Source organism: Vespa crabro, chromosome 14, assembly GCF_910589235.1.
Source record: "Vespa crabro chromosome 14, iyVesCrab1.2, whole genome shotgun sequence".
NCBI classification, from domain to species: Eukaryota; Metazoa; Arthropoda; class Insecta; order Hymenoptera; family Vespidae; genus Vespa; species Vespa crabro.
Window position 1 is genome coordinate 2,205,871 of NC_060968.1, and position 10,772 is coordinate 2,216,642.

General features: G+C 27.4%; 2 protein-coding genes across 4 annotated transcripts in view; one reads left to right on the forward strand and one right to left on the reverse strand.

Moving 5' to 3' along the window:
• Positions 1–290: 290 nt before the first annotated feature.
• On the forward strand, positions 291–9,334 carry LOC124429129 (shootin-1). 3 transcript variants are annotated; one of them, XM_046974003.1, is made up of 10 exons: positions 291–876; positions 4,438–4,911; positions 6,203–6,316; positions 6,745–6,839; positions 6,919–7,072; positions 7,486–7,614; positions 7,920–8,065; positions 8,156–8,711; positions 8,800–8,858; positions 8,935–9,334. In XM_046974003.1, exons 2-10 carry the CDS (start codon positions 4,446–4,448, stop codon positions 9,079–9,081), a joined length of 1,866 nt encoding a protein of 621 aa, XP_046829959.1. In that variant the 5' UTR covers positions 291–876; positions 4,438–4,445; the 3' UTR covers positions 9,082–9,334. The 3 variants fall into 3 exon arrangements, with proteins under 3 accessions (XP_046829959.1, XP_046829958.1, XP_046829957.1); XM_046974002.1 differs by having other exon boundaries at positions 292–876; positions 4,441–4,911; XM_046974001.1 differs by lacking the exon at positions 291–876 and adding an exon at positions 3,023–3,369 and having other exon boundaries at positions 4,441–4,911.
• A 98-nt stretch (positions 9,335–9,432) lies between these two features.
• LOC124429130 (protein BCCIP homolog) overlaps positions 9,433–10,772 on the reverse strand; it is a 1,542-nt gene continuing 202 nt past the window's right edge. The window contains exons 2-3 of the mRNA XM_046974004.1: positions 10,241–10,498; positions 9,433–10,167 (exon numbers count right to left, since the gene is read on the reverse strand). Coding sequence (XP_046829960.1) covers positions 9,628–10,167; positions 10,241–10,498 — 798 coding nt within the window. The 3' untranslated portion in view covers positions 9,433–9,627. The remainder of the gene's footprint in view (positions 10,168–10,240; positions 10,499–10,772) is intronic.

Here is a 10,772-nt window from a genome sequence, read left to right on the forward strand (position 1 = left end):
AAGGTTACTTCTCAGTGTGTACGTTGCACATTCTCTGAAGGAAAAACCTTCGGCGCGAAGTCAGTCGCACGTGCGTACGCTTTAAACACGTACACGAGAGTGAGTGAGAGCAAGAACGAAATATATAGAAGACAGAGAGAGAGAGAGAGAGAGAGAGAGAGAGAAAGAGAGAGAGAGAAAGAGAAAGAGATAGGGAACAAGTGAGAGCGAGAGTAAAAGAAAGAGAGAGAGAGAGAGAGATAAAGAATGAGAGTAAGAGAGAAAGAAAGAGAGAGAGAAGGAGAGAGAGAAAGAAAGAAAGAAAGACTCGGTAGTATTCATTTAAAGGAACGCATTCTTGACGTCGTCATCGTCATCGTCGTCAACGTTGTCAACGTTGTCGTTGTCGTCGTCGTTGTCGTCGTCGTCGTCGTCGCCTGGAACGCCCTCGGACAATGTGAAATTAACAGGGAACACACAGTACGAGCTTGAACGTCGCTCGAAACGCACGCGATTCTTTGTTACTCCTCGAAGAGAGAGAGAGAGAGAGAGAGACAGAGCGAGAGAGAAAGAGAGAGAGAGAAAAAGACTGTTGCTTGTGATTTTTAATTTTTATTTTTTTCTTCTACTTTTGCTATAAGTTTACTTCGTTGTGACAATTTCTTGTTTTTTATTTTATTTTATTTTATCTTTTGTTTCTGTTTTTTTTTTCTTTTCTCGTCTTTTTTATTGGTGCGCGCCATCGTATAGAATACAAAAGAGAAATTTATTCGTGTGTGATTGTTCTTTTTTCTTTTTGTTTTGTTTTCCACCTCAACGAGATCGAGAGTTCAAGATTTTTTTTTTTTTTTAATTTTTTTTTTTTATTTTGCAGAAGAAGCGATGCGTCAGACGATCGTGAGTGTAAACATCTGCGAGTGAAAACGCATTTTATTATATTACAATGCTTTCATTGTTGGCACAACTTAATTTCATTCTTTTTTTCAAACCATTGTGATAAATTCGGATGTTTCTTTTTTTTTTTTGTGAATAATGAAGCAATTTGTTTCCTTGTTTTTTCATTATTTTTTCGCTTCTATTTCTTTTTAATTACATATTTCTTATTTTTTTCGATAACTGAGTTTAAGTTAACTGTAACTATAATTAATTGAATATATAAAATGTAGCAATTTTATAACATAGTAGCAACTATATAACATAATATATATGTATATAGTTAATACATTATCATAACTAAGTTTATTTAGCCATAATTGCAGTTAACTAAATATATAGCAATAATATAATATATAAAATATAGTATTTATAAATAGTAATTATTTGTAACTATAATTACATTAACTATATATATATATATATATAGTGTTAACATTATACTATAACTAACAATAAATTTAGTTATCGAAAAAATCAATATAGTACATAATCTTATATATCCATTTCTAATTCTTTGTTTATCTATTAAAAATAATGAAAAGATCGTTTGAAAATGTATTTGAATAAATCGTTAAATTTCGTACGTGTTCGGCCGAAGTTCGGTAAATTCCGACGACAAATGGCGGAATTTAACGATATATGCCGATCTTTTAGATGTTCTGCCGATCTATCTTTATGATCTTTAGTCGTTTAATAACGCAAAAGAGAGAAAGTGAAGGGGAAGTCGATTCTTGACTTTAAGCGCCAATACGACGTAGATTTTATCTTCATCTATATAAACGAGAACACGCATCGTTTAACTATGATTTTATAATATTAATGAAATTGTAGGAGTAAAATTATGGGCTACAAAAGAAAGGAAAAAAAGTTCGAGTTAAATCGATTAGAAATTTTTTTTGTTTTCTATGTTCGTATGTACGTATGTATTTATAATATTAGTTTTTAAATGCACGGACATAGTTCTAGAATAAAAAAAAAAAAAGAAAAAAAAAAAGAAAAGTAAAGTAGGACGATCGATCGTTATAGTATAAAGACAAGGCGTAAATTTATGAACGAAAGAGAATGACGAAGTATGATTTGACAGCGATAGATATAAAAATCTTAACTTTTATCTTTTCCTTTTTTTTTTGTAAACCTTTTTTTTTTTATCAACACAGATTTCTCTAGAATCATAAAAATTCCGAAGACTTTTATGACTCATCTTACACATGTTTTATATGTATATATATATATGAACATATGTATGAACATACGTACACATATGTACATACATATGCAGATTGAAAAAGCTACGTGTAGGAAGCAAGACCTATTGTTTCAAGATAATTACCAACTTAGTAAGCTTTGTAAAACTGTCACTTCGAAGACGTCATTTTCTTAAAATTACTACTCTCTTATCTCCGTTGAATATTTTTCACATTGGAATATTTTAGGTTAGATTTGGAAAGTAATTATGATATGAAATGAAAAGGAAAACCGAGTCATTAGTCGTAAGATTATTATTATTATCATCATCATTATCGTTATTCATTATTATCATTATTATCAATGGCGCTAAATCTTATAGGTTAAGCCCTTAAACGTTAACGAGTACTCGAGACGTCGATGTTTCCCGAATGACGTCTCTTCTGTTCCGTTATAATGAACGGAATATATATATATATATACATATGTATAATGGAGAATAGTGACGCATAAATTCCAATGAATTAACGTTAAAAGGTCTGTGGGAGATGATGATGATTATCATTTTGACTCCCGCGTAGCCCGATGACACGTGCTAACTTTGTATATTTTCCAAAGTTTTAGGTTAGAATTGAAATTTTTTTTTGTTTCTTTTTTTTTTCAATTTTTTTTTTCTTCAAAGTAAACATGGCTTCTCTTCCTAAACACACACCACACATGCTCGCTCGCTCGATCGCTCGCTCGTATGCGTGCACTGTGTACACACAAGTCAATATATCGACGAAATTTCTTATAAAAGATTTTATATAACAATCTCTTTATTTTCATTTGTTTCTTTTTTCCTCTTTTTTTTTCTTTTTTTTTTTTCTTAATTAAATTTTTTATCTAAAAAACTACGTACATACATATGTACATAAATATGTACCGATGAGAGATTTTTTTTTTTTTCTTTTCAAATTAGATTTTCTATTTTGGTTTAGAAAATTGTAAGAATGAAACAAAAAAACAAAAAAAATAATAAAAAAGAAGAAAAAATAAAATGAAGAAGATATCCGTGACCACAATTGCGCGTTACATCATTCTTATTGATTAGATTTATTTATAAAAATGTTTTATCTATAAGGAAAAGTAGTCTTATCTCGATGTGTTAGCGGTTGTAGAATCGAGATTAGTCACGAGAATCTTTTGACAGTGCTGCTATTTTCAACTTGGCTGAAACACGGGGGTGCGCTTGATATGTATACACATATACAATACGCATACATATGTGTATGTATATTTTTAGAAAACACAAATGTTATTAACACTTTAGCGGTCATGCACTTTGAGTTTTACTTGAACCCCCGATATTACGAGTGTGACAAACTCCATTATCGCTATATCTAAATCGTTAATCTAAATTCATTATTGTATATAATTCGATATATATATTTTATACGACGATTTTCAATTTTTTTTATTTCTTATATTTTCTCTTGTTTTGTTTGATGAGGTGGGGAGGGGGTAAATTTGGGAAAACCTCTTCATTTTCTTCTTTCGCGTTAAATTTTTATCGTTATTGACATTTTTCGTCTGTTCTAAAGATCATAATAGTAATATATTTCTAATCATTTGTTTTGTTTTTTTTATATTTCAAATTATAATTATAAATAAATATACGAATGAGAATAATATTTGTATCGAATTAATGAATTAATTGACATATGTATGTATAATCATATGTATAGTCATATGGATAAATATAAGTAATCATAATAATTTATTAATTTACTTTCTCTTATATTAATTAAAAAAAAAAAAAATTAAAATGCATTTTAATTTTATATTATTCTAATGATATTAGGTCAAAGTGACTTTAATCGTTTTTATTTTGTTTTGATATATCTTTCAAAATGATAGCGTTAAAAATGTTATGACTTAAGTCATGTTTACAATTTCACTGTCATATTTTCATGATAAATAAATGACGAAATAATTTATTGATTAACTTTTTTGCATGTGTCAAACAATAAAATAAATTTTATTGCCAATGCATTGTATACGTACATATATAGTCTGCCATTTTTGTGTAAGCATTGTATACGTAGATATATTTTTTATGAAGTAATCATAAAAATTTTGTCGATCTAATTTCTTTAGTGTATTAAATAATAAAATAAGAAAAAAAAAAAAAAAACAAAAAAACAAAAAAACAAAAAACGAACAAAAAAAAACAAATAAAGGCATAATATTAAATTTAGTTTAAATATATTTGAATTAATTTTATTTAACTTTATTTAATTTAATTTTTTTCTTTTTTTTTTTCTTTTCTTTTTTTTTTTTGTTGTTGAAAAAAAGTAGCGATCATGAACAAGACAGAATTGAACATAGTTCTTAGCACGGAACCTCCGAGGACGACAACAGCAGCAGCAGCAACGAACGTAATTCATTCTCACATTCCTGTACCGAGGATAACGAACGTTCAAGCAAAACCACAAGAACAACGATGTTCACCAATAAGAAGAGGTTCTTTCGAAAAACTTGGTAGAACAACCTCAGTGGCCGCTCAAAAAGCTAATTTTGAGAAACTCGATGCCTCGGTACAGCTAAGATCAAAGCATAACAATTTATCGACATCCAGTATAGAAATGCGAAATGTCGATGAGAAGACTAATCCGGTTAATCCGTTTAAAAAAAATGATTATACATTTTCGAAATTAAATGGCAATGGTAACAGTAATACCAACAATTGTTTCCTCGAGAACAAATGGAAAAGTAAATACGAGGAGTCCGAAAAAAGAAGAAAATTATTATTACAAAAGGGCGAAACTGGTTGGTTATAATTCATTTTTTTTTTCCTTCATACCATTTGAAATTTCGTAAAGTGATTCTAAAGTTATCCTCAGGATTTATTAATTAATAGATTATAAGAATAATAAGGAAAAACAAAACAAAAAAAAAAAAAACAGAAATCTTAAATGGTTTTCTTTATGTTTTTTATTTTTTTATTCTTTTCCAACTTCGAGTATTTTGTTTATTTTTAATAACTATCCGTAGACTCCTGTTTTTATGAATTATTAATTGACAGATCAGTGAAATCAAAAAATACAAAGAGAGAGAGGGAAATAATAATTTGTTATCTTTTGTTTCGATTTCTTTTTTTCTTTTTTTTTTTTTTCCCTGATATTTCTCAGGTTTATTTATTTTAATTTATAATTGATTATTCAATCTTTTCAGTTTAAATTTATTAATTATCGCGTCGATTTAAAAAAAAAAAAAGAAAAAGAAAAAAAAAGACAAAATAAAAGAAATAGAAAAAAGAACAGAAAAATAATTTTCTTTTTTTTTTTTCTTGTTTTTCTTCTGTTCTTTTCAATTTTATTTATTTATTTTCTTTAATCGATTGAATCGAACCGAATATAGCGTCATTAAGGTCAGCCATGCAGAGAGTAATAACGTCATTCGGAATTCAATTAGATGTTGGTTTTTCTCAGTGACAAACTTATTTGCAATCGACATTGCATTGATCATGATTATAGTTCACGGTTAAACTGCGACAGTGTGTATATTGTATATAAAAGTGGTATCGTCCGTTGTGATTCACTCTTGCACTCTTGGATTCAAAGCCAATGACGTTTTATTAGTCACACACGCCTTTAAAACGTGATCGGATTGAAAATTAATAAATATAAATACCCGACCGTTGCATGTCGATCGTTTTCCTAGATCGGATCTATAAATCGTACGGGCGTATCGCTCGATACGATGATGCATTTATATATTCATTATAAAAATGTTCATTATAAAATATGAATAGAAACGTGTTTTTATTTAATCTTTCTTTTTTTTTTTTCTATTTCTTTCTTTTTTCTCCCTTTCATTTTATTAGCAAGTGAAAAAATCCCGATTTATATAATAAATTATAAATATAACAAAAAGTAAATGTAATATCTTTTTGTTAAAATAAGAAAATAGTGAATTATTATTAAAATCGAATTATCAAAAGTTTAACTGTAATATTGTAACGATAATATTGTAACTTGATGTGCAAGCTTTTTTTATATTATAAAAAAAAAAAAAAAAAAAAAAAAGGAAATATTTTCTAATTAAACGATTATTGCAGCAAACAAGGAACACACAGATTTGGAAAAAAAGTATCAACAATTGCAAAGGCAAAATGGTACTTTGCAATCGCAGGTTCAGGAAAAGGAAGAAAAGTTAAATAAACTAAGGACAGGTAATATTTTAACAAGAATCATGATTATTTTGATTATTATTGCTGATAAAAAAAAAAAAAAGAAGAAAAGAAAAGAAATACAATTGACTTATACCATTTATATAGATAATGTTTAATAATTCAATTCAAAAAAAATTCAAAATTCAAAAATTCAAAAAAAAAAAACGTCACGAATAAAAATATATAATTAAACGAAATATTTCTAAAAATTATTATTACTATTTATTAAAAAATTATTAAATTAATTGAAATATAAAAATTATTCACATAAAAAAAAAAAAAAAAAAAAAAAAAAAAAAAAAAAAAAAAAAAAAAAAAAACAATGAAAAAATATATTGAAAATGTTTAAACGAAGCGAGACATTTATAAGGATCATTATTTATAGCAAATAGTTAAGTTTTGATTGAAATAAAAATTATATTTTTTAGTGTCCGAAGCAGTATGTAAAGAATATGAACAATTAAAACGTCAGTATGACATTGAAACTGGTGCAATGCATAAAGCTATGCAGCAAGCATCAGAAGTAAGTATATATTTTGTATATATATTAATTAATTATATTTTTAAAAATATTTATTAAATTTAATATATATTCTTTTCAGTGGTATAAACAAAATCGTGAATTGAAACGAAAATCTCAGATTATAGCGCAAAAATATTTACAAATTCATCCAGGAGGATCGGTCGATCTCGATATAACCGACGAGGTAGATTCTAATTTCGAGGATTTGGATCAACTTCGAGAAACGGTCAGAGGTAAAAAAAAAGAAAAAAAAAAAAAAAAAGAAAAAAAAATCAATATTATCATAATTGTATATGTGTATATATAATATATTGTTACTTCATATATATTTATTACATATATCAAGTGAACGAAAATAATATTATTATAAATATATAATGTATATAAAATATTTAACATATAACAATATGACATATATTGTTAAAGATAAACATATACACATACTCGCAATCAATATTTTTATAAAAACTATAATTATATTTAAAATTGTAAAGTTAATTAATTAGTTAATGTTTGAAATTATTGTTATGTGTATGTGTGTGTGTGTGTGTGTATGTAAATATAATTATAATTATACAATTTTTTTTTAATAGAATTATAATTATATAGTTTTCATAAAAATTAATGAAAAAAAATTTCTTTATAGAACTAAGCCAAGAGATAGCTAAACTTCAGACCGATTTAAATTCAGCACGATTGCAAGAATTCGAAGCTCAAGAACAAATAACACTCTTGACAACTCAATTGGAAGAGGAAAGAACACTTAGACAAAAAGGTATTATATTTTACGCAAGATGTTTCATTTGTAAAGAATAACAATATTATGTAAAAGTAAATATTTCTTTAATTAGTCAAATATTATATGACATTTTCGAGCAAAGATTATATCATTAAAAATTTTTAACAAATTTTTACCTTACTTTATGATATTACTTGTTATCATAAAATTTATAAAAGAGATATTTATTATTATTGACATAAATTTCTATAATATCTCGTAATTCTTACAAACAATAAATAAATCTTATTATTAATTTAATATCTTCGATATTGTGAAAAAATTATTCTACTTATTTGTAGCCGACGACAAGATAAACGAGATGAAAATGCAAAAGGAAAATATGGAAAGAGTTACAAAGATGGTAGCAAAAGAAGTTCAAGCATTAAAGACTCAATGCGATCGTGAGAGAGAAACAGCTAAAATAATGAAATTGGAAGCTGACAAGGTAAACGGCACATTTTTCTCCTTGATATATCTGCCTTTATTTTTTTTTAAAGTCATGTATAATCTTACGAATAACTTTTTATTGATCTAGGCGCAGAAAGAACGTAACGTTTTGGCTCATCAAAGTGCTCTTTTAATGGCCGAAGTTGGCGACGATCCAAACGGAAGGTTGTTAACTGTACTTCAAGAAGTAGAGTCCTTGAAAAGACTATTGGAGGAGGAACAACAGAATCATGCATCACAGATTCAGATGCTACAGGAAAAGTTAGAGGAAAAGGAATCCAACGTAGAGTTTGAGATAGTTGAAGAAAAATTGAAACTCGCTGAATCCGAATTAGATGTCATGCAACAGAGAGCTGAAAGAGCTGAGAGATCAGTAGACAATTTGGAGGATGTTATTAGAACTATGAAAGAAAAAATAATTGATTTGGAAGAAAAAATTGCTAGACCAATTCCGTCTTTGTTACTACCACCTCCACCTCCACCACCACCACCACCACCACCATTACCTTCCTTATCGTCAACTGGAAATGCAACAATAAAATTGTTAACGAAGGAAAAATTGCATTCTGAGTCTAATGCAGTTAGCGATATGGAATGCATGCTTGGAATACCCAAGAAAACTTCAGCTGTCACACAACAGCCTGGTAGGAAGTCAAACAAATAACTTTTTGATAAAGCTTATATTTTTTTTACTATCTTTTTCTTTTCTTTTTTTTTTTTTTTATGTTTCAGTCATCGATGATATTATTAATCAAATAAAAGGCGGTCGATTCACATTGAAGCAAACGGATGTAAGTAATAATTATAACATGATAGTAAACGTATGATTATTATTATGAATTATAATTTATGACATATTTATCACAGAAACAAAGAGAGGAGGAAAGAAAAAGACGACAGGAAGCAGAAACTGCACCACCAGCTGTATCAGAAATGCTCAATATATTGGGAACGATGAGAAGAAGAGCTAAACCAACAAGACAATATCTTCAAGTCACTGACACAAAGACGTAATTAATGAGAGGGAAAAAAAGAAAAGAAAAGAAAAAGAAAAAAGAAAAGAAAAAATGTTTAATAAATTAAGTGAAAAATGTTTGTTTTTTTAAGTTTATAAAGAATATCTCTCCAAGGAGGGCTGTATTATTTATATTATTATAAAAATGTGTATTTTTTTTCTTTTTTATACTGTTGTTAGATGCGCGTCTTAAATAAGAAGTTAACGTTTATAAAAATGCAATAAATAAAGTATAGGATGAGAAGATATTAATATCAAGGATAAAGATTTATATATGTATTTCAAAGTTTGCAGTAAGCAGTATGAAAAGCTCGTTTACACGTTCCAATGTATCATATAAGTTACATGTATTTCTTTTTTCTTTCTTTTTTTTTTTTTTTTATTCTTTTTTTTTTCTGTAGAAACGTATGAAAAAGTGTTTTCTTCGAAGCTTATTATTAATATTATTATTATTATTATTGTTACCTTAACAATGAAAAGTATATTGATATTTCTGTAGAAATTCAAGCGAGTTTCGTTATATATCGATTTACGTTAATCCAAGATTAAGATAATTGGCCTTTTATTGTATTAATTATAGTTTGCAAAGTTGAAGCTTCAAATAGTAATACTCGTCTGTATGGCTTCATTTCATCGTCAGTTTCAGTCCACGTTCCAGATAAACCACTATCTGATTCATTTTCAACGGAAAATTCAAAACTAATCAAAGCTTTTTCAGCAAATATTTCTTCTTCTGGATTGCTCCATATAATCGTTGGAGTTTCACTGTTATTCTTCTTTTTATTTTTCTTTTTCGTTCCACTCCTCTTATCCTCCATTTTATATAATTTACATATAAGTATATAATATGAAAAATTAAATGGCATTTGCCTATTGCTAGCACGTTTCATTTCTGAGATTAAGTTTTCAAAAAGTGGTACAGATATTTGGGCAGGTATGTTAATGAACCTTTCGTTAATAAGTAAACCAATTGGTTGCGAATCGTTCTGAAGTACATTTTTTATCATAGTATAAGCTGCATCAGTGGCATGATCACTAGATAATTCTTGCAATAAATCTCTTAATTGTTGTATGCATGGAAGATTCTAGGAATGATTGTTCATTAAATGATTTATAAAAAAAAAAATGATTATTCTTTTTTTTTTACAGTTTACTTACCTGTCTATCAGATATATTAATTACTGTAGTAATACCAAAAACGTCGAATGTATCTTCTACATCTTCCTCGTCGGATCCTTCAAAATCTTCTGACTGTTTTACCACAGATCCTATATAATTTTGTGAGACTATCAAATCGGTTAATCCACCCAAATCTATGTGCGCTTTTAAGAAAAGTTGTTGCAATAATGTTTTAATTCCATGATAATCTGGATCTTGTGGATTGCGCCCTTCAAAATCTACTTGGATTTCTAAACCCTATGAATACAACAAAATTTCATTTGTAAATAAAATGACATTCATATTGTTATAAATATGTTAATAAGTATCTTATAAGTTCATCGAGTAATTTCACTCTTATACATTAATAAAATATATATTTACAATTTGAAACGATATTGACATTAATAAATATAGCTTACGATACATAATTAACAATGAATAATACGACATAAAAATGATATCATAAATTGCACGTGTCACAATTAGGTTAAGTTCTTAATTGAAATTATTTTTACGAGAAAAAAATATA

Bases quoted from the DNA above. Each gene is read 5' to 3' on its own strand.
- LOC124429129 (XM_046974001.1), top strand. The intron at 6,317-6,744 runs GTAATATTTTAA...TATATTTTTTAG, and splicing joins GTTAAATAAACTAAGGACAG to TGTCCGAAGCAGTATGTAAA. The intron at 6,840-6,918 runs GTAAGTATATAT...TATTCTTTTCAG, and splicing joins CTATGCAGCAAGCATCAGAA to TGGTATAAACAAAATCGTGA.